This window comes from Amblyomma americanum, chromosome 10 (genome assembly GCF_052857255.1).
Source record: "Amblyomma americanum isolate KBUSLIRL-KWMA chromosome 10, ASM5285725v1, whole genome shotgun sequence".
In the NCBI taxonomy this organism is placed as follows: Eukaryota; Metazoa; Arthropoda; class Arachnida; order Ixodida; family Ixodidae; genus Amblyomma; species Amblyomma americanum.
Genome location: NC_135506.1, coordinates 85,472,335 through 85,496,550, shown reverse-complemented (window position 1 = coordinate 85,496,550; position 24,216 = coordinate 85,472,335). Strand labels below are relative to the sequence as shown.

Sequence of the window (24,216 nt, the reverse complement as noted above, 5' to 3'; positions counted from 1 at the left end):
TTGATTGCGTTCGGCACACTGGATAAGCAGGGCACCCTCCCTGCCACCCTGGGAGGTGGCATGCAGTTATTGGTTGGTCGCGAGAGATTGATCACCAAATGATCTCTGCGGCCTAGCTATTGCTGCGGTGCCGCAAGTCAGTCACAACGCAATGAGCGCTAATGCATTCAGGCCACAATCTCTGTCTCAATAACCGCCACATGTATCAAAGTACGAATGAGGCGTACGCAGATCGAAGGAGCTAGTTATGCGCCCTTCCTTTTCTCAAAGCCATCGCCGTCTAGAACGTGGTGAACGCCAACGCCAATGAACACAGTAAACGCTGACACCTTTAGCCTTGTGCATCGTGGATTAGCTGAGCTAAACACAATTTTTTATTGTAGCTATTACACTGTTGATGTAGTGTTATGAGCAGGTGCCAAAAAAGAGTATAAAAACATTTTGCAGGGAAGCAGAAGAAATGCATAATTTTTGCAAACGCCTTTGTATCCCAGGCAGAGTATCAAAAGATGGTTGTACTTTTTATTAGTGTTGCCAATAGATGGCTCACTTCTAATATGTGCTCATGTCCTTTTCCAGAGGAAGAAAAACTGATCAAGTATGGCACCAAAAAGACTGGACTTTTGGGGCAGGAAAGTGGATCATCAGCGTTTAGGACTACACTCATATATTGGTGCCAATGATCACATGTTCCAGGAGCTGTACCGAGCGTTTCTGCCATCACAGAAACCTGATTTCTACCGTTGTAATCATGGAGGTATTTTCAACTTGTCTTTCGCCCCTGATGGGTATGTAACTTTTTCTTTTTTTATACTTGCAGCTTTTGCAAACATAGCTTGAAGAGGCTGCCTGTGTTTGTGTGCTAGTAGACACCTGTAATGATTAGAGCTGTTTAATTATTACATTTTTGAAACCATTGTTTAAAATCTACTCTTATCGCGTTGCATGTTTTCGAGATTTGCAAATGGTGGCACCAGAAAGTTTTTCGCCGTTTATTGGTGGTGCCCCCCAGCTCTTCATTATTCATTTTGTAAGCCAGCCTGACCAGTTATTGAGCTACCACAATTATTCTTGCTGACCAAAAAAATTTGTAGGAAGATCCTGTCCAAATTTTGAACTAAGAAGTCTGATTAGCTTCACCACTGGTGTCGGTAATGAATATATTTGTGGTGGCTTAGTATATAGCATTATAACATGGGACATATTAGAGATGCTTTGTGGCATTAATGGTGTTAGTGTTCAATTACATCGTGAAATTATATGACAGTGGAGGCCACCAATTACAAGCCTGCACCAAGATAACGTACACCCACTTGCATCCACCACATATGGTGGACACAGTGGAAAATTGTTGTAGAGCGTTCAGTTGGGCAAGTTGGTACATATTCATCTTTTGTAAAACAGTGCCAACCATGTCAAACAAGAAGCAAGAGAACACGGGACCGCGCTCGTCCCGTGTCCTTCTTGTTCTTGTCCGATGCTGTTCGCGCAGTTTTACAAAAGATGAAAATTATTGTAGAAGAAAAGGTTTAGATGTTTCTTAATTAAAAGTACGGCAGTTGTCGAAACTTACCATCGATGCTCTTAAAGGTGATCTAAAAAGGAATCTGAACCCGTATATTTACTGCGGGAACTTGGTCTACATGTCCCGAGCTTTCTTAGAAAATTCCAAGTATTGCTCTGTACAGCCGATTTCCGAAGCCTAAATCGCAATAAACGTAACGGCTCCCGCCTTTTTTGAACTCAACGCTGAAGGTAGGAGGACGCAACGAATGCGTGCAGTGGTTTTAAGCCGATGTCTTGGCGGCTTCGCTTTCACTTTTATTTTGTTTTTTTTATGTTTCTGTGAAAAAATAATTCCGTCGCTGACAAAATAGCTGGAAATTAGGCCAACGAAAATAAAAATACGCGTGGACTCTGATTTATGTATCGCTCCGCCGATGGCAGAGCGGCAAGCTGCTACAAGACTGACTGAACGGCACTCCAAGCGTTGGTTTGCTCGTCTTATCTTCAGCGTTGACATTAAAAAAAGGCGGAAGCTGGGACGGGTGATCCGATTTAAATGAGGGAAATCAGCAGCACAGGACCGTAATTTGAAGTTTCTATGAATGCTAGGAACGTGTAGATTGAGTTCCCGAGTTAAAATGACGAATTCAGATTCCACTTGAGTGCACCTTTAAAGGAGTCAGTGGTCTCTTCGGTGTTTGGTAGTGAGCCATCTTTGCACCCACAAACGCCCTGCTGATCAATGTGGGAAGTGTGACATCAGACAGCACATGAAAGGTAATGACACAGCCACCATCTGTCTTTTTTGTGTCACTGTATGTTGCTCCATGTAATGATTTTTTTGGTACCTATCTTTTTATTGCTACTATGCCTGTTAGGCTGCATAAGAAAGCAACATTCAGTTTTCGACAGTTATCAGCTCTGAGGGCATTACTATTCTGAACACTGTTCATTGTTTGTCGATGTATAGTTAATGTTGCGGCAGCTTTTGTTTACCAGGTGCTGCAGCATTGCCAGGAGACAAATATTTTTCATGCCCGAGTGTCGTATTCATGTTACTGTTTGTTTTGATTTGTGACCATGCGCGCACATACAACGTCACCACAGTCTGGTGAACTCCTCAAAATATTTCGGAGTGACTTTGTAGTTGTTGTGGAAGTAGTTTAAGAAAGTCTGTTGATGTTCACATACTCGAAAAAGATATTTTATTCGCACTTTTGCTTTCAATCAAACTCTCATCTTTATGCTCATCTATGTGCTCTAGAAATGTCTCTTCTTCATAGCCAGTTGTGATCATCCATATAAATTCCATCTTTGGACAAAGCCTCTGTCTGTACACATACTGATTTTTGTAGCGGCTCTACCTTATTATTAAAAAAACGAAAATTGAACAAGTAATTATATTAGACATTAACTACAAGTGTTCTGTGCTGGTATTGGCTATTTTGTTCTAGGAAACTAACTGGACCACTTTATATTTGACCCAGTGCTGTCCTTCACTGCATTACTGTTGTCTTCATATTTGGTCTGTCACTCTAAGAGATCATCAAGCAGTTATCTCTTTTGTGGATTACATGTCTGGCCCAAGTCCTCTGCCTCCTCATAGTTTCAGCTGAAAGTGGTTAACTCGCGTTTTCTGGTCCCCTCAGCTGTTTTCCTGCCTTAGTGAGAGAAATAACACTTATAATTTCTTTTTCTATTGCTTGCTATGCTACCCTTAGTGTCATTTCAAGCTTTTGTTGTTCGCTTGTAAAGTTTTGGCGGCACAGGTGTGTTTCCAGCCAGTATCTTGAAATTTACATGAAGAGCAGCAGCCATGCACTTGTTCAAACTGTCGCCATAGCTGTTGATGCTTGTTTCCCCAGTTAACATATGGGTTCTGTTGGTCGAGGATGTTTCTGCCGTTCTTGCATTGCACTCAGCACGACTGTACTGTCGAAGCTGACAGCTGACCATGAGCATTTTTAATTGTTATTGAGTATAACCAGTGTTGCACTTCGACCTCAACATTTATTTAATTCATTCATTATTGATTATATTCATCAGTTCATTAATTCAACCGTCTGTACACAAACTGGTTTTATTATTCACTCAACTAAGTCAGCCGTCTGTACACATAGTCATTTTTTAAACGAAAATTGAACAAGTAACTATATTAGGTATTAATAAGTGTTCCTATCTCTGACCTTTGTTTTCTGACAAGACACAAGGTACTCAGCCCGTAGCCTTTTCTTGCCTTGATGGCTTGTCAACTCAGATTTCCTTGTACATGCACTTATTTACGGGTCTTTGTAATGTAGCACTTTCACTGCTAGCACGAAGATCATAATTGTAAAACAACTTGCACCATTGTTTAGCAGGCGGCTGATGCTGCTTTACAATAATAAAACATCACCAATTGCATTTTCACATCAGATTATTATATTTTGGTCATCACCTAAATAATTATCTCTGTATTTGAAATATATATTAGTTATTGTTATATTTTTTAATTATGCTGTGGCCAATGTTAGCCTGTGCGTTTCTGTCTGTGTTTCTTGTGAATCAATTCCAATCCTTGAGCTAAAAGCTCAAAACGAACTGCTAGTTCTACCTCTTTGGTTCTGCCTGTGTGGTGTGGTCTTTATCAGGTTCTTAGCTTTTTCGGGCGAGCTTACCAGTGTCCCGCCTAGCTCTAATACCTTCTCCTTCAACTGCATACTTTACGATACATGTAAATTTAGGTCAAATCAATCGCTGCCTCGATATTGTTCTCATTTTCTTTGCTTAAATTGGAGAGACTGAACTGCAACATTGTTTTTCTTTCTGCTGTCAGTTTTTTACCTTTTTGCTGCCTAATTGCTTATTTTTTCAAATCTGGGCAAATCCTATACTTATTGATTCTCCAGTCATTACATTTCACGTTTTCCTTGGTATCTTGGTATGCAGTGGCACAGTTCGCGCACAATATGCAGTCCAAGTTTTGCATAGGAAGGTGTTCTTTATTCATGCATTATTTTTCTCTAACTTTTGCCGCTAATCCCCTCCTGCTATTCCTGGAGGCTGTGTCTATGTTTTCTACTATGTGTTCGTGTTATTGCATGATGCTTGCCTGCTTTTGCATTGAAGCCACCTTATAGTATAGATACGTATTCTGTGTTTTTACTTTTCAATGCGAGAAATGCGACAGTCAAAGACTCGATGGTGACGCCTCTGTGCGAGGCCGCCATTGCAGCAGTTTTAGCGGGGCAGAACTGAACTAGCACACATGCTGCCGTTCTGCTGGAGGAGTGTGAGGAGAAGGCGCAGAAGTTAGAGCAAATCGGATTGGTTTATTGGATAACACCATAAACGTTGTACACCAGCTCAGCGCCTCGTGTCTCGCGCTGCATACAGTTGTGTTCGAGCTTGTGTTTGTGATGGGCCCCGCTGGGGGGAGTCAGCAGCTTGCAGACGTTGGTAAGTGGCGACGCCACGGGTTCCCGAGCATCCGCAAGGACATCCCCTCAAAGGGGTAATGGTGAACAGTGCTTCACCACGGACCCGAGTGCCCGCGCCTAGCCGTGTGTAGCCTTTTCCTATTATCCCCTCTTTCTTTCACTTTCCTATCTCCATTTATACAACTCTCCTATCTCCTACTCACTTCTTCGTTGTTCCTTTTTGCTGGCGACGAGGGTTAACCTTGTGTGACCAACTACTCTGAGTTGCGTCATAAGTGGTTATAGTTGCGGTGCAGGTTGGCGTGGTCAGGAATTGCTTGCAAGTTCCTTTCGCGTCCTGTTGTTGTACTCCGTGGTGGGTGGCTAGCATCATGACCAAAAATCTAAATTTTTTTACGGCTCCCCTTCATTCCAAACCCAAACGCTCTCTTATAAGAAGGCGGATCGAAGCAACAGCCTTTTTCTCCATAAAGAAAGAAACCTTCCCAAAGATTGATGTCATACATAGTGCAGTAGAAAGAAAGCAGGCAAGAATCCCATCCTCTTTTCTGGTACCAAAGTGCCTAACCCATGCCTTGGCACCCGGATATAAGGTATCAAAAATGTCCGGTGGCGAATTATTAATACAAATCTGTGACCATATCCAAAACTCCAAAATCTCAGACATTCTATATTTTGGAGACATCCCAGTCTCCATAACAGCACACAGATCCCTCAACACTGTCCGTGGTGTCATCTCGGAATACTATTTCATACATATAACCGAAAATGAAATGCTTGAAGGTCTCAGTGACCAAATGGTCACAGATTTGTAACTAATTAAAATCCGTAAGCAAAACAAAGAAATAGACACTAAACACCTGGTTCTCACATTCAGCACACGCACATTACGCGAAACCATCGAAGTCAGATACCTTAAGGTAAATGTCGGTCACTACATTCCGAACCCACACAGATGCTTGAATTGTGTGAAATGTGCTTCCAAGGACCATCATTCTGAAGATTGTGATACAGAACTACGCTGTGCAAACTGCAAAGGACAGCACGCTGCGTACTGCTGGGCGTGTCCTTCCTGGATACAAGCAAAAAAGGCAATCACCATAAAGACCAAGGAGAACACTTCATTCAAAGAAGCGAGGAAGCGTTTCGCGCTTACCAACACATTCTCTTTCACAACAAAGCCTAATTTCGCTGATGTGGTGCGCAAGGGCGTAGCTCCACACAGCACTCCGGCACCTACCGAGGCCATTTCCACCGAGCCTATGGCAGGGCCTTCCATGCCAGAGGCAGGGTCAGCTGCCTTGCTATTTCCAAAGCAGGCAGTTTCGTTCCGTGGGTCGGCATTCCGCAGGACTTATCCCTTTCGGGGGAAGCCTGAATCTGAGAAAACCGCGGCAACGCGGTCCTCCAGCACCTCTGGCGAGGTGATGGATATAACATTCAGTCCGCCAGCTTGGCAGCGGCGGAACAGCCCTCTTGAACAAAAAAAGAGCGTTCTGACCCCCCAAAATTAAACATGGCTGTTTTAGCTGAGTGGAACTCTAGAGGACTGTTGAGGAATTACAGTGAGATAACATATATATTAAGGTCAGAGTTGCTCGTAGCTTTATGTCTGCAAGAAAACATTCTTGGTCACCAACATATGATTATCCTGAAACATAATAAAATTTTTAGACGCGATCGCGAGCAGACAGATAGCTTTTGGGAGGTTTCACGATTGTCATTCAAAGCAGCGTCCCTACTCGAGAAATCAACACCAAATCAAAACTTGAAGCCGTTCCGATCAGCATCGTCAGCTATAAAACAATTACTATCTGCTCTGTATATATTCGTCCACATTTTACATTAACAGTCCATGATCTGCATGAACTCATTGATGACCTTCCAGAACCATGTTTAGTACTTGAGGATATAAACACTCACTCCTTATTGGCGGAAGCGAGCGCTGTGGCCCAAGGAGCCAAATAAACGAAGGTTTTATCCTCACAAATACTGTATGTCTGTTTAATAAGGAAAAGGACACATACTGCTTCCCTACCTCTAGGAAAATGACCGGTTTAAATTTGTCATTTACTTCGCCTTCTGTCTAACGATTTTATATATGATTTCATTGGCACCCGATATGGTAGTTATCACTTCCCTATACTAATCAGTTTAACATCTCCACCGGAAATGATCCTCACAAAACCGCGACGCTGGAAACTGCATCTAGCAGACTAGGAACTTTGTAGAGCAAGAGCCTCTTTACAAAATATTGAATTAGAGTGCCTGAGCATCGTTCAAATAAATGAAAAGTTCATCAATTGTATCGTAACTGCTGTAGAATTAGCTATTCCGCAGTGTTCTGGAGTAGTGCGACCAAATGACAAAAGGTGGTGGACAATAGAGTGATAGGAAATGAAAAAACAACAAAATAAAGCTCGAGGTAAATTTCTCAACAATCCGACACAAGAAAATTTCGTAAATTTAAAAAGGCAAGAGCTAAAGCTCGGTATGTCCATCTCATTGCCGAGAAAGCTTCACGGCAGAGTTATGTTTCATCTATAAACAGTGAAATCACACCTAAAAACGTGAGACTATGTTCCAAAATTAAACGGCAACTTATCATCGTTCACAATTCTTCCGCTGACATCAATTGGCAGAGAAAAAAGCATAAGGGAGTAGGCAGACATATTGGGTGAACATTTCTCTGCAGTTTCTATTTCATCGCAATATGCCCAGTCATTCATAAAACACAAAAATATAACCGAAAAACAAAGACCACCAATAAGTGGGGGTAGAAAAGAATAATACAACAACTTAATCACTCTCCAAGTACTGTCTACCGGAAATAAATTGCTCCAGGACCCAACCAATTAAACTATGAAATAGTATGAAATGCTTGTCCATCTTTCTGAGCCTGCCGTAGAAGCACTTTTAAGATTCTTTAACATACTTTCGATATCAAGGAAAATACCAGAAGCCTATAAAAAGTTATTATTGTACCATTTCATAACCCTAATAAACTCTCAACCTCTCCTTGCAGTCATAGACCCATAGCCGTTGCGAGTTGCCTCGCCAGATCCTTTGCAAGTGTCCTGAATAACTTTTCTCCTTCAATCCTGCGAACTTCTTTATATACATATATGTGTTTTAAAAGGAATGCTCCTTAAGAGATCACCTAGTCTGTCTAGAAAATACTGTCAGAGAAGCTGTTATCCACAAAAAAACACTCTCTTGCCGTCTTTTTGTATTTAGAAAAGCATATGATACAACCGGGAGGCTCGGGATTCTTCAGCAATTAACTTTGCTCGGCCTCCGTGGCAGAATGCTGAATTCCATTATTGACTCATTTGTCTAACGATTCATTTAATATCGCCTAGACTCAACCCTTTCAAGAAATTTTATTGACGAAAATGGAGTACTTCAAGGGTGTATTTTTAGCACGACTCTCTTTATGGTAAAAATCAATTCTGTTAGCAAAGTAATACTGAGGTCTGTTATGTATTCACTTTATGCAGTCGGCCTCCACATAGCTTGCACACCTTCTAACTTATCGAGATGCGAAAGACAAGCAAAATTCACAATAAACAAACAAACTGTCCTCTTCGGCAGGCAGAAATGGCTTCCGGTTTTCTGCGCAGAAAACAGTAGCCATTATTTGCTCACTTAAAGAGGATTACAGGCTGATCAGGCCCTATATCTGCACGGAACCGAGTTGCCTGTAAAATGAACACAAATTTTTAGGTATAACATTTCACAAAAAGCTCACTTTCCGGCTTCATACTAATGAGTTAAAAAAGAAAACTTCCCGATCACTAAACATACGCAATGTTCTTTCGCATAAATCCTGGGGTTCTGACAGGGCAAGCCTTCTAAAAATTTACTGCTTTGTTTTCCAATCCTGCTTAGAATGGTAGTATAGTACACCGCTCAGCAAGGCCATCGTACTTGAAAAGACTCGACCCAGTGCATTATTTGTTTACGTCTTTCAACTGGTGGTTACAGGACGTCACTTATAAACAAACTTTATGTTGAAACCAACGAACCGTCACTTACAGACAGAAGCACTATGCTCACATGCTCATACACATTAAAAATCTGTTCGATGCCCAAACACTTATGTTACCCCATAGTCACAACTTGCCCATCCAAAAATATGTTTAAGAACAAACCGCTAGCTATTAGGTCAGTCCCCCTGCGTTTTGAAGCGATGCGCCAAAACCTCTAAGTCGAGGTCCACTGCCTTCATGGTACAATTTTCCTGCAATCTGTGACCTTACTCTCATCTCCACAGCAACATATAATACAAGAATTTCTTGCTTTTGAAGAAAAATACAGTAGTTTTACAGGATTTTATACTTAGGAAGCGCACTGGTGCGAGGGAATTCGGAGGAAATTGTACGACTACCACAGTGTTCCTCTATCTTCACCGCTGAGTGCTACGTAGTTTGTGCGGCCATGGAAAAAATACTAAGAGAGAACCACCACAAAATGCTTTTATTTGCTCAAACTTCTTAGGTGCACTTACAGCTCTCCATTCTAAAACTGCAAGCACCCCACTGTTTGGTTACATCACACACCACATAGCAACTGCCACATCTCAAGGACAAAATATAAAACTGCGCTGGGTCCCTAGTCATGTAGGAATAAAAGGCAATGATAGAGCAGATTTGTGTGATGCTAATGCTCGTGACAAGAAAATGAACTGGAAATATACCGTTTAATGATTGCACGAAATTAGTAAAAAGTAAACTAATGTAAAAATGGCAGTCGGCTTGGAACAGTGAGGAAAAAATAGACTAACTTGGCAAAACCAATTTGAGATGAAATTAATTCGTATGTGCACCAGGAACGTATCTAGGAAGTGATCTTATGCCGTCTCCGAATAGGCCACACGCACCTTAGGCAAAACTTCTTTAAAACAAAACAAGACAAGCCTCTTTGCCTAGAATGCCGAGATGAACTCACGGTTAGCTACATTTCATTATCTTGCGTGAAACTGGAAAAACTGCGAAAAGGTAATTTACTCAGTTTTATAAAGAATGCATTCCATTTCACCCAGCACTGCTCTTGGATGATAATCCCCTTGTTAACATACCTTCCATTTTTAGCTTTTTAAAAGAAGCAGGCATATTTTAAAAACTGTAATTTGTGAACCATTAGCTCGCTTTATTTCATGATACCTCTAGGCCCATTTCTCATTCTTGTAAAGAAGGCTAAGGTCCTTAATTGATTGGTTGGGAGCCCCAGGATCTTTGCTCAGGCAAGGATAGTAGCTGCTGAGGCTACCTGATCTTTTTTAAGGCTTTTGAAATTAGACATTTTCAAATTTCTTTTCCTCGGTTATTACTAGACAGTACAATCCTTTAGGCCATCTACATCATTGATAATATTTCAAGCTGCCTATGGGCCATAAAACAAAATACGACCCGTTTGTAATGAATGCCCCCGGGCACTTGACAAGCAAAGTTGTTGATAGAGGCTGGCGTGCTCAGTGCGTCAAATTGCGGCAGCTAAGGCGACAGTGGCAGCGGGATCGAAGAGCAAGATAACAGGACTCTGCAGTGCGAGTGGGGAAAGTGGAAGTGAAGTGTCGGAAATGCAAAAATCTGTCAACGTGAGCAGCCTAATGGAAGCAATGCGTAGAAGGTATGGAGTAGAGGCGAGCACTTCACATCCCGCTGGTGAAAATTGGTTGCAGCACATTGTGTAATCAGCACCCCCATAGAACATTTAGACCCCATCATGACTGGGCGTTGGTGTATAGGCATATATGACAATGTTTGTACCTTTTTAATTTGATTGTAATGACTTCCATCCTCTCATCAATGCGGAAAATTTGCCAATGTTCCTTGCAGTAGTAGATTATGAGGGATGCTGATCTCACGAGGTCACAAAAAATCTTCGTATTGTCCGAAATTTGTATAATTCAAAATGATAAAAATCCTTATGCAAAAGCATGAGAGGTGCGAGCACGCAGGGTTGTTTATGGCTGACAAGATTTAGTCACCGCCGTGTGCCCTTGCGCACTGCTCGCGGTGTGTACCGTGCGACAGGTGATCGCGCGTTGGCGATGTGTGGGTGGCGCTTAGTGCTTGACGGCGCGGTTGCGGCTCGCACGTTCGTATCATCCGCAGGGGTTTGGGAGGTTGTTCGGGGCACGCGAGATCCTACGCATTATACAGCGATTTGATCCGTCCATTGAATTTTACCAGCTCATATCATCCTAAAATATATATCAACTGTGATCGTTTCATTGACATTTTACTGTTTTTCTGCATATTTTGAGAGATCAGGCCGAAGTACCAGAATGTGTGTTCAATCCTTAACATTGTACGCCACCTAGCCCTGAAAAAACTAGACATAAACCACTCAAAGAAACAATTTTCAACCGCGAAGGTTATTTGACCTGTCACTGACCAGCGCTAATTTTGTTTGTATCTTTCTTCTTGCTGATTTGCTCTTTATTTTGATCAGTAAATCTACTAACTTGCTTAGCAGTTTTTCATTTTAATCCTTTTGCTTTAAACTGATGCTTCCACTGTTTGCTGCATGGTCATATGTCACTGTATATGATAATGTCTCAAGGCTAAAATCCTCAGGTGGACGAAATTTCCGGAGCCCTTCAACACGGCCGTGCTTACTGCATGAGTCGCTTTGGGATGTTAAACCCCCATAAATCACAAAACAATCACCAGTGCCACAGAGCTGTACTGCTAGGTTCCACACGTCACACATATTACATCATCATTATCATTAGTGCTCTTTAATATTAAAATAACAAAGGAAGGAAAAGGCGTCGCTAGCGGCGGCATCTGCCATTGAAACCTGAAGCACCTGATCTGCGGCTAACCTGATAGAAAGGACAGGGAGAGGAACAAAATTTGGAAGCGAGAGTAGGGACGATCATCCTTCCCTTCTCCAAAATTCATTGCTTATTTCAAAACAGGCCGCGGTTGTTAGCCTTTTTTCACTGATTTGTGCTCTGACTTCACAGTATGTGTTCTTGTGGATGTGTTAGTGATTTTCTTTCTGATTATCTTGGTCACTCTTCCATAACTGCTAGCCAAATCTGTCGCACCCTGTCCATGTATTCTGGTCAATGCTTTGCAACTCCTCATTCACAGCCATGCATCCTTATTAAGCCATTTAGAGCAGTTGTGAGTGGCGCTGTGCCCATTTTTCATCGCGCTTTCATTCATTGGGATGCATTAGAGGATTTGTTTTCTTTTCTGCACTCTCTATCTTGATCTTTTTTAATTCACAACCTTGTAAGGCTATTGCTATTACGCTGCAATGCCCACGAACCAACGTGCGAGGGCACTACACCCGCTTTTCTATGTTGCCGAATGTGTCAAAATATATCTCTTGCAGCTATACTTGCTTTCATTTTTTTTTGTCTTTCTTCCGACTTCCTTTTCTTTCTGCACCCTGTTTTGTTTGTCTTTGTGCAGAGGAATCTCATTTTGCGTTCTTTGCCCCCTTGTCCTTCGTTTACTTCTTGCCTTCCTGCTCACTGGCTATCTCTTTCAGCTATTCTTGCTTTCGTTTTGTTTTTTCGTCTTTCCTCCTACTTCTTCTGTTTTCTGCCCGCAGTTTTATTTTCTTTATGCAGAGAAATCGCATTTTGTTTTCTTTGAAACTTGTCCTTCGTTTAGTCCTTACATTCCTGCTATCTGCCTATCTCTTTCAGCTATTATAGCTTTCGTTTTTTTTCCGTCTTCCATCCTACTTCCTTTACTTTCAGGAACCAGTTTTGTATGTATTTATGCAGAGTAATCGCGTTTTGTTTTCTTTGCCCCCTGTCCATCGCTTACTCCTTGCATTTCTGCTCACTGCCTATCTCTTTCAGCTATTCTTGCTTTGGGTTCTTTTTTTCGACTATCTTCCTACTTCCTTTTGTATTTATTCATGCAGTTTTATTTGTTTTTATGCAGAGTAATCTCATTTCGTTTTCTTTGCCGCTTGCCCTTCGTTTATTACTTACCTTCCTGCTCACTTCTTATCGCTTTCAGCTATTCTTGCCTTTGTTGCTTTTTACGTCTTTCTTCCTATTTCCGTTGCTCTAACAGCCAGTTTTGTTTATTATTATGCAGAGTAATCTCATTTTGTTTTCTTTTCTTCTTTGTCCTTTGTTTACTCCTTGCCTTCCTGCTGACTGCCTATCGCATTCAGCTATTCTAGCTTTCGTTTATTTTTTTCTTCTTTCTATTTCCTTGCTTTTTGCACTCAAGTTTTGTTTGTCTTTAAGCAGAGTAATCTCACTTTCTTTTCTTTGCCCCCTTGTCTATCGTTTACTGCTTGCCTTTCTGCACACTGCCTAATTCTTTCCGCTTTTCTTGCTTTCGTTTCTTCGTCATTATTCCTACTTCCTTGGCTTTCTGCACACAGTTTTTTTTTGTCTTTATGCAGAGTAATCTCATTTTGTGTTCTTTACCCCCTTGTCGTTCCTTTAGACTTACCCTCCTGCTCACTGATATCTCTTTCAGCTGTTCTTGCTTTCGTTCTTTTTTTCCTCTTTCTTCCTACTTCCTTTGCTTTCTACAGCCAGGTTAGCTTAATTTTATGCTGAGTAAACTCATTTTGTATTATTTTCTTCCTTGTCCTTTGTTTACTCCTTGCCTATCTGCTGACTGCCTATCTCTTTCAGCTATTCTTGCTTTCGTTTCTTTTTTTCCTGTTTTTTCCTACTTCCTTTGCTTTCTGCACGCAGTTTTTCTGTCTTTATGCAGAACAATCTCATTTTGTGTTCTTTGCCCCCTTGTCGTTCGTTTAGTCCTCACCTTCCTGCTCACTGGCTATCTCTTTCAGCTAATCTTGATTTCGTTTCTTTTTTCGTCTTTCTTCATATTTCCTTTGCTTTCTAGAGCCAGTTTTGTTTGTCTTTAAGCAGAGTAATCTGATTTGGCTTTCTTTCTCCCTTGTCTAACGTTTACTCCTTGACTTCGTGCTCACTGCCTAACTCTTTCAGCTATTTTTGCTCTCGTTTATTCTTTTTCGTCTTTCTGGCGGCTGCGTTTTAATGGAGGAAAAACGGTTAAGCCGCCCGTGTGCTGTGCGATGTCAGTGCACGTTAAAGATCCCAAAGTGGCCGAAATTATTCCCGAGCCCTCCACTACCGCACCTCTTCTTCCTTTCTTTTTTCAGCACCCAGTTTTTTTGTCTTTATGTAGAGTAATCTCATTTTGTTTTCTTTCCCCCTTGTCCTTCGTTACCCTTTGCCTTCCTGCTCAATGCTTCTCTTTGATGTTATTCTTGCTTTTGTTTCAGTTTTTCAACTTTCTTCCCTCTTCCTTTGCTTCCTGCACCCAGTTTTTGTATTTATGCAGAGTAACTTTAGTTTGTGTTCTTTTCCCGATTGTCCTTCGTTTATTCCTTGCCTTTTTCCCCACTGCCTATTTCTTTCAGCTATTCTTGCTTTCGTTTCTTTTTTCGTCTTTCTGCCTATTTCCTTGGATTTCTACACTCAGTTTTGTTTTTCTTTATACACAGTAATCTCATCTTGTTTTCATCGCCCCCTTGTCCTTCATTTACTCTGTGCGTTTCTGCTCACGGCCTATTTCTTTCAGCTATTTTTGCTTTCGTTTCATTTTTAGTCTTTCTTCCTATTTTCTTTGCTTTCTGCACCCAGTTTTGTTTGTCTTTATTCAGAGTAATCTCATCTTGTTTTCATCGCCCCCTTGTCCTTCCTTTTCTCCTAGCCTTCCTGCTCCCTGCCTATCTCTTTCAGCGATTCTAGCTTTCGTTTCTCTTTTTCGTCATTCTTCCTGCTTTCTTTGCTTTCTGCACACAGATTTCTTTGTCTTTATACAGAGTAATCTCATTTTGTTTTCTTTCCCCCTTGTCCTTCGTTTGCTCCTTGCCTTTCCTGCCTATCTCTTTCAGCTATGCTTGCTTTCGTTTCTTTTTTCGTCCTTGTTCCTACTTCTTTTGCTTTCAGCACCCTGTTTTGTTTGTCTTCATGCAGAGTCATTTCATTTTGTTTTCTTTGCCCCCTTTTCCTTCGTTTACTTCTTGCCTGTTTGCCCACTGCCTATTTCTTTTGAGCTGCTCTTGCTTTCGGTTCTTTTCTTCGTTTTTCTTCCTATTTTCTTGGCTTTGTGCACTCAGTTTTGTTTGTCTTTATGCAGAGTAATCTAATTTTGTTTTCTTTGGTCCTTGTCTTTCGTTTACTCTTTGCCTTACTGCTCACTGCCTATCTCTTTCAGCTATTTTTGCTTTCATTTGTTTTCCTCGTCTTTTTTCCTACTTCCCTTGCTTGCTGCACTCAGTTTTGTTTGTCTTTAAGCAGAGTAATCTGATTTGGTTTTCTTCGCCCAATTGCCCTTCATTTACTCTTTGCGTTTCAGCTCACGGCCTATTTCTTTCAGCTATTTTTGCTTTCGTTTCATTTTTAGTCTTTCTTCCTATTTTCTTTGCTTTCTTCACCCAGTTTTGTTTGTCTTTATTCACAGTAATCTCATTTTGTTTTCTTTGCCCCCGTGTCCTTCGTTTACTTCTTGTCTTCGTGCTCACTGTCTATTCCTTTCAGCTATTCTTGCTTTCGTTTCTTTTTTTCGTGTTTCTTCCTACCTCTTTTGCTTTCTGCACCCAGTATCGTTTCTTCTCATGCAGAGTGATGCCATTTTGTGTTCTTTACCTCTTGTCCTTCCTTTTCTCCTTGCTTTCCTGCTCACTGCCTATACCTTTCAGCTATTATTGCTTTCGTTTCTTTTTTTCGTCTTTCTTCCTACCTCCTTTGCTTTCTGCACCCAATATCGTTTGTCATTATGCAGAGTAATGTCATTTTGTGTTCTTTGCCCCCTTGTCCTTCCTTTACTCCTTGCCTTCCTGCTCACTGTCTATCTCTTTCAGCGATTCTATCTTTCTTTTTTCGTCTTTCTTTCTAATTTTTTGCTTTCTGCACCCAGATTTGTTTGCCTTTATGCAGAATATTCTCATTTTGTTTCCTTTGCCCACTTGTCCTTCGTTTACGCCTTGCCTTTTCTGCTCACTGCCTATCTCTTTCAGCTATGCTTGGTTTCGTTTCTTTTTTCGTCCTTGTTCCTACTTCTTTTGCTTTCAGCACCAAGTTTTGTTTGTCTTCATGCAGAGTCATCTCATTTTGTTTTCTTTGCCCCCTTTTCCTTCGTTTACTTCTTGCCTGTTTGCCCACTGCCTATTTCTTTTGAGCTATTCTTGCTTTCGTTTCTTTTTTTCGCTTTTCTTCCTATTTCCTTGGCTTTGTGCACTCAGTTTTGTTTGTCTTTATGCAGAGTAATTTATTTTGTTTTCTTTGCTCCTTGTACTTAGATTACTCTTTGCCTTCCTGCTCACTGACTATCTCTTTCAGCAATTTTCGCTTTCATTTCTTTTCCTCGTCTTTTTTCCTACTTCCTTTGCTTGCTCCACTCAGTTTTGATTGTCTTTAAGCAGAGTAATATCATTCTGTTTTCTTCGCCCCATTTTCCTTCATTTACTCTGCGTTTCTGCTCACTGCCTATTTCTTTCAGCTATTCTTGCTTTAGTTTCTTTCTTCGTCTTTCTTCCTACTTCCTTTGCTTTCTGCACACAGTATTGTTTGTCTTTATGCAGAGCATTCTCATTTTGTTTTCTTTTCACTCTTGTTTATCGTTTACTCCTTGTCTTTCTGCTCACTGCCTATCTCTTTTAGCCATGCTTGCCTTCTTTTCTTTTTCCGTCTTTGTTCCTACTTTTTTTGCTTTCAGCACCCAGTTTTTTTATCTTCATGCAGAGTCATTTTGTTTTGTTTTCTTTGCCCCCTTGACCTTCATTTACTTCTTGCCTTCTTACTCACTGCCTACTTCTTTCTGCTGTGCTTGCTTTCGTTTCACTTTTTCGCTTTTCTTCCTACTTTCTCTGCTTTCTGCACTCTGTTTTTTAGTCCTTATGCAAAATAATCTGATTTTAATTACTTTGCCCCCTTGTCCTTTCGTTATTCCTTGCCTTCCTGCTCACTAACTATATCTTTCAGCTTATTTATTTTTGTTTCTTTTTCTCGTCTTTCTTCCTACATCGTTTGCTTGCTGCACACAGTTTTGTTTGTCTTTATGCAAAGCAATCTCGTTTTATTTTCTTTGCCCCCTTGTCCTTCATTTACTCCTTGCATTTCTGCTCACGGCCTATTTGTTTCAGCTATTCTTGCTTTCGTTTCTTTTTTCGTCTTTCTTCCTACTTCCTTTGCTTTTTGCACTCAATTTTTTGTCTTTATGCAAAGTAATCTGATATTAATTTCTTCGTCCCCTTGTCCTTTCGTTATTCCTTGCCTTCCTGCTCACCGTTTATATCTTTCAGCTAGTATTGCTTTCGTTTCTTTTTTTGCGTCTTTCTTCCTACTTCGCTTGTTTTCTGCGCTCAGTCTGTATGCAGAGTATTCTCCTTTTGTTTTCTTTGGCCCCTTGCCCTTCGTTTACTCCTTGAGTTTCGGCTCACTCCCTATTTATGTCAGCTATTCTTGCTTTCGCTTCTTTTGTTCGTCTTTCTTCCCACTTCTTTTGGTTTCTGCTCCAAGTTTTGTTTCTCTTTATGCAGAGTAATCTGATTTTGTTTTCTTTTCTCTATTGTCCTTCCTTTACTCCTTTCCTTCCTGCTCACTGTCTATCTCCTTTAGTTACTCTTGCTTTCATCTCTTTTTTTCTTGTTTCTTCATACTTCCTTTGCATTCTGCACCGAGTTTTCTTTGTCTTTATGCAGAGTAATCTTATTTTGCTTTCTTTTCTCTCTTGTACATCGTTTGCTCCTTGCCTTTTTGTTCACTGCCTATCTCTTTCAGCTATGCTTGCTTTGGTTTCTTTTTTCGTCTTTGTTCCTACTTCTTTTGCTTTCAGCACCCAGTTTTGTTTCTCTTCATGCACAGTCATCTCATTTTGTTTTGTTTGCTCCTTTGTCCTTCATTTACTTCTTGCCTTCTTGCTCCTTGCCTACTATCTTTCAGCTGTTCTTACTTTCGATTCTTTTTTTCGTCTTTCTTTCTACTTCCTTTGCTTTCTGCACTCAGTTTTTCTCTTTATGCAAAGTAATCTGATATTATTTTTCTTTGCCCCCTTGTCCTATCGTTATTCCTTGCCTTCCTGCTCACTGCCTCTTTCAGCTATGCTTGCTTTGGTTTCTTTTTTCGTCTTTGTTCCTACATCTTTTGCTTTCAGCACCCAGTTTTGTTTGTCTTCATGCAGAGTCATCTCATTTTGTTTTGTTTGCTCCTTTGTCCTTCATTTACTTCTTGCCTTCTTGCTCCTTGCCTACTATCTTTCAGCTGTTCTTACTTTCGATTCTTTTTTTCGTCTTTCTTCCTACTTCCTTTCCTTTCTGCACTCAACTTTTTCTCTTTATGCAAAGTACTCTGATATTATTTTTCTTTGCCCCCTTGTCCTTTCGTTATTCCTTGCCTTCCTGCTCACTGTCTATATCTTTCAGCCAGTATTGCTTTCGTTTCTTTTTTTGCGTCTTTCCTACTTCGCTTAATTTCTGCACTCAGTTGTGCTTGTCTTTATGCAGAGTAATTTTCTTTTGTTTTCTTTTGCCCCTTGTTCTTCGTTTACTCCTTGCGTTTCTGCTCACTGCCTATTTCTTTCAGCTATTCTTGCTTTCGTTTCATTTTTTCGTCTTTCTTCCTACTTCCTTTGCTTTCTGCACCCTGTTTTCTTTGTCTTTATGTAGAGTAATCTCATATTGTTTTCCTTTCTCTCTTGCCCATCGTTTACTCCTTGTGTTTCTGCTCACTGCCTTTCTCTTTCAGCTATGCTTGCTTCGTTTCTTTTTTCGTCTTTGTTCCTACTTCTTTTGCTTTCAGCACCCAGTTTTTTTTTGTCTTCATGCAGAGTTATTTTGTTTTCTTTTCTTTGCCCCCTTGACCTTCATTTGCTTCTTGCCTTCTTGCTCACTGTTTACCTCATTCAGCTATTCTTGCTTTCGTTTCATTTTTTCACATTTCTTCCTACTTTCTCTGCTTTCTGCACTCAGTTTTTTTTGTCCTTATGCAAAGTAATCTGATTTTAATTACTTTGCCCCCTTGTCCTTTCGTTATTCCTTGCCTTCCTGCTCACTCGCTGTATCTTTCAGCTTATTTATTTTTCGTTTCTTTTTTCTTCTTTCTTCCTACTTCCTTTGCTTGCTGCACTCAATTTTGTTTGTCTTTATGCAAAGTAATGTCGTTTTGTTTTCTTTGCCCCCTTGTCCTTCGTTTACTCCTTGCATTTCTGCTCACTGCCTATTTGTTTAAGTTATTCTTGCTTTCGTTTCTTTTTTCGTCTTTCTTCCTACTTCCTTTGCATTTAGCACTCAATTTTTTGTCTTTATGCAAAGTAATCTGATATTAATTTCTTCGTCCCCTTGTCCTTTCGTTATTCCTTGCCTTCCTGCTCACCGTATATATCTTTCAGCTAGTATTGCTTTCGTTTCTTTTTTTGCGTCTTTCTTCCTACTTCGCTTGTTTTCTGCACTCAGTTGTTCTTGTCTTTATGCAGAGTATTCTCCTTTTGTTTTCTTTGGCCCCTTGTCCTTCGTTTACTCCTTGAGTTTCTGCTCACTCCCTATTCATGTCAGCTATTCTTGCTCTCGCTTCTTTTGTTTGTCTTTCTTCCCACTTCTGTTTCTGCTCCAAGTTTTGTTTCTCTTTATGCATAGTAATCTGATTTTGTTTTCTTTTCTCTCTTGTCCTTCCTTTACTCCTTGCCTTCATGTTCACTGCCTATCTCCTTCAGTTATTCTTGCTTTCATTTCTTTTTTCGTCTTTCTTCATACTTCCTTTGCATTCTGCACCCAATTTTCTTTGTCTTTATGCAGAGTAATCTCATTTTGTTTTCTTTTCTGTCTTGTACATCGTTTACTCCTTGCCTTCCTGCTCACTCCTATCTCCTTCAGTTATGCTTGCTTTCATTTCTTTTTTTCGGCTTTCTTCATACTTCCTTTGCTTTCTGCACCCAGTTTTCTTTGTCTTTATGCAGAGTAATCTCATTTTGATTTCTTTTCTCTCTTGTCCATCGTTTACTCCTTGTCATTCTGCTCACTGCCTTTCCCTTTCAGCTATGCTTGCTTTCGTTTCTTTTTTCGTCTTTGTTCCTACTTCTTTTGCTTTCAGCACCCAGTTTTTTTTGTCTTCATGCAGAGGTATTTTGTTTTTTCTTTGCCCCCTTGACCTTCATTTACTTCTTGCCTTCTTGCTCACTGCTTACTTCTTTCAGCTGTTCTTGCTTTCGTTTCATTTTTTCACATTTCTTCCTACTTTCTCTGCTTTCTGCACTCAGTTTTTTTCTCCTGATGCAAAGTAATCTGATTTTAATTACTTTGCCCCCCTGTCCTTTCGTTTTTCCTTGCCTTCCTGCTCACTCTGTATCTTTCAGCTTATTTATTTTTCGTTTCTTTTTTTCGTCTTTCTTCCTACTTCCTTTGCTTGCTGCACTCAAATTTGTTTGTCTTTATGCAAAGTAATGCCGTTTTGTTTTCTTTGCCCCGTTGTCCTTCGTTTACTCCTTGTATTTCTGCTCACTGCCTATTTGTTTCAGCTATTCTTGCTTTCGTTTCTTTTTTTCGTCTTTCTTCCTATTTCCTTTGCTTTTTGCACTCAATTTTTGTCTTTACGCAAAGTAATCTGATATTAATTTCTTCGTCCCATTGTCCTTTCGTTATTCCTTGCCTTCCTGCTCACCGTCTATATCTTTCAGCTAGTATTGCTTTCGTTTCTTTTTTTGCGTCTTTCTTCCTACTTCGCTTGTTTTCTGCACTCAGTTGTTCTTGTCTTTATGCAGAGTATTCTCCTTTTGTTTTCTTTGGCCCCTTGCCCTTCGTTTACTCCTTGAGTTTCTGCTCACTCCCTATTTATGACAGCTATTCTTGCTTTCGCTTCTTTTCTTCGTCTTTCTTCCCACTTCTTTTGCTTTCTGCTCCAAGTTTTGTTTCTCTTTATGCAGAGTAATCTGATTTTGTTTTCTTTTCTCTATTGTCCTTCCTTTACTCCTTGCCTTCCTGCTCACTGCCTATCTCCTTCAGTTATTCTTGCTTTCATTTCTTTTTTTCGTCTTTCTTCATACTTCCTTTGCATTCTGCACCCAGTTTTCTTTGTCTTTATGCAGAGTAATCTCATTTTGTTTTCTTTTCTCTCTTGTACATCGTTTACTCCTTGCCTTTTTGTTCACTGCCTATCTCTTTCAGCTATGCTTGCTTTGGTTTCTTTTTTCGTCTTTGTTCCTACTTCTTTTGCTTTCAGCACCCAGTTTTGTTTGTCTTCATGCACAGTCATCTCATTTTGTTTTGTTTGCTTTCTTGTCCTTCATTTATTTCTTGCCTTATTGCTTCTTGCCTACTATCTTTCAGCTGTTCTTACTTTCGATTCTTTTTTTCGTCTTTCTTTCTACTTCCTTTGCTTTCTGCACTCAGTTTTTCTCTTTATGCAAAGTAATCTGATATTATTTTTCTTTGCCCCCTTGTCCTTTCGTTATTCCTTGCCTTCCTGCTCACTGTCTATATCTTTCAGCCAGTATTGCTTTCGTTTCTTTTTTTGAGTCTTCCTACTTCGCTTGTTTTCTGCACTCAGTTGTGCTCGTCTTTATGCAGAGTAATATGCTTTGTTTTCTTTGGCCCCTTGTCCTTCGTTTACTCCTTGCGTTTCTGCTCACTGCCTATTTCTTTCAGCTATTCTTGCCTTCGTTTCATTTTTTTTTCTTTCTTCCTATTTTCTTTGCTTTCTAGACTCAGTTTTTTGTCTTTATGCAAAGTATTCTGATTTTAATTTGTTTGCCCCCTAGTCCTTTCGTTATTCCTCGCCTTTCTGCTCACTGCCTATCTCTTTCAGTTAGTATTGCTTTCGTTTCTTTTTTTCCGTTTTTCTTCCTACTTCGCTTGCTTTCTGCACCCCGTTTTGCTTGTGTTTATGCACAGCAATCTCATTTTGTTTTCTTTGGCTCCTTGTCCTACGTTTACTCCTTGCCTTCCTTCTCCAGCCCTATTTTTTTCACATGGTTTCTGTTTGATCTATTATTTTGACAACGTAATCATTCTTTTTGTTTTCTTTAAAGGTTTGTAGCACTGTATGGTACCATTTTTTAATATTTTACCCGTGGCTTGGTTTTCAATTTTTCTGGCAACAGTCAACGTCTTGTGTGTCATTCGGCCGTAGGTTTTTCATTTCACTAGTGGTTTACTGTGCCACGCTTTCTTTTTTAAATGAAGTTTGATTTTAAATTACCTTTTCTGTGTTTTTTCAGCACTGTTCATTGATTTTTATTAATTTAGGCCCATCTTAGTTTTGTTGTGTCAGGCATTTCTTCTCTTTTTTTTCTCTCATGGGTTTGTTGGTTTCCAGACTCTAAAATGAAGCTAAGAATGCAGATGTGTGACTGTGGCGTACACACATTCATATACTGATTTTAGAGATGTAGACGAGTGCGGGGAAATATTTCAGAATATTCAAGCAGTCTGAAAAAGAGAACCCGTATGGTAACTCCGTTGGGTTTACAGCCGGTTCTCTAAACCTCTCTGCTTGGTTAAGGTGTCTGAACTTTTGAAGCCTGAACATGTAGTTTGTGATTTTACCTGAACTGCAATATTGCCTGCATTTTCACAAAATTTGGATAAAAAAATATACTTCACTATTTGCCTTAATGGACGATATTATTGCTTTAGTAGTGCCATCCTCCTGCTCTTCTCTATGGGCCCTCTTAGTTTTGCTAGTCAACTGGGTGACCACTAAAAACCTCTCGAGTCCTACTGTGTTGACAAGTTTAACGAAGCGTGCCACATTAAAAGGAAAAAAATGTCCTTGTGGCATCTCACCCAATTTACTTGACCTTGTGCATTAGGTTTTTGCACATGCCATCTTATTATATCTGTTTGTCGCTATTTGCCTGAACGTTGCTAGAATATCTGTTTGTATGTTTTTTTGTGCATTTTTATTCAGTATGAGCCTCTGTACTGGCTGGGCACCAAAAGTTCCGCATTTGTCACAGGGCTTTATTTCTTTTTTCAGTTCAATATTGGTTGCAGCTACGGAAGGCAAAAGCATCCTAATATTTGACCCACTCAACCACAAGCTCATTAGGGGAGTCGGGCATGCACACTGTGACTGTGTCAACTATGCCAGGTATGTGTCAATCAGGGACGTGGTGTCTGAGGAACCCCACCAGCAGTGTTCTTGTTAGACATGGGCCCTGACCCACCCCCCTGGGCAACTGCCTCGGGCCCTTCCCGGAAAAATATTTCTGGCTATGTGCCTGGTGTCAATTATACATTTGAACCTAGTTATATAACAAAATCTCAATAGAATGAAATTTTCAGTATGTTTAGTTTTTATTCGCTCGGCGGATGTTTATAAAAGCAATTACATTATGCGTCTACGCAGTAAACCATCTTCACTGTTCCATTAAACAATAATGCGGCACTCCGAAATAGTAGTTTGCAAGTTTTCTTGAGACGTGGGCTTAATAAAGAACTGAAATGACCCGAAAAATGTTTATATTCTGATAAATTGCACACATATGGGTTGCATGCGATGTCATGGGTGCTATGGCCGTGTCTGTAGCATAGCTTCAACTGTGCAGCCTGAAGCAGGTGGCGGTAAACTTATTAGAAAAATGCTCAGGCTTTCGCCGCGCTTCTAATCTAAAACAGAGCAGCCACTGTGACATCGATGCAACGTATGTACACACTTGAACCCAGTTGTGACACAATCCCAAGATATCCGCGGCAGTCGAATTTTGATGCAAGCAAAATTCTAGGGGCCCCTATACTGTGCGATGTCAGTGCACGTTTTTAAACCCCAGGTGATCGAAGTTTCCGGAGCCTTTCACTACGGCGTCTCCCATAGTCTGAGTGGCTTTGGGATGTTAAACTCCCTTAAACCAAACCAAACGAACCAATCTCATAGGAATAAATTCTCAAGATAAAATGATTTATTAACTCAGGTGACCTTTATAGGGTTCATTTCATTTGATCTCTTTGAATAGCATAGAGCCTTTACCATGCCATGCAGCTGTAATGCTTAAGATAACTGAAAGTTGGACTTGTTGGTATCTCATATACTAATTCATCACCATCAGCAGCCGCGGCATCAGCAGAAGCCGGCAGCAGGAAAAAGGCGTCTCCCATATCTCACCAATAAACCCCGTCCTGTGCCAGCTGCGGCCACCCTATCACCGCAAACTTCTTAATGTCATCTGCTCACCTACCTTTCTTCCACCGCCTGCTACGCTTCTCTTCTCTTGGAATTCAGTCTTACCCTTAAGGACCATCTTTCATTTTGCCTTCGCATTAGATTCTGTGCTCATGCCCCTTTCTTCCTCTTTATTTTGACTAGCATGGAATTAGCCTGTATTTGATC

General features: G+C 40.4%; 1 protein-coding gene across 1 annotated transcript in view; it reads left to right on the top strand.

Moving 5' to 3' along the window:
• Nucleotides 1-582: 582 nt before the first annotated feature.
• Nucleotides 583-24,216, top strand: part of LOC144107857 (DDB1- and CUL4-associated factor 10-like) — a 54,354-nt gene continuing 30,720 nt past the window's right edge. Inside the window, exons 1-2 of the mRNA XM_077641071.1 lie at nucleotides 583-788; nucleotides 22,867-22,980. Coding sequence (XP_077497197.1) covers nucleotides 601-788; nucleotides 22,867-22,980 — 302 coding nt within the window. The 5' untranslated portion in view covers nucleotides 583-600. The remainder of the gene's footprint in view (nucleotides 789-22,866; nucleotides 22,981-24,216) is intronic.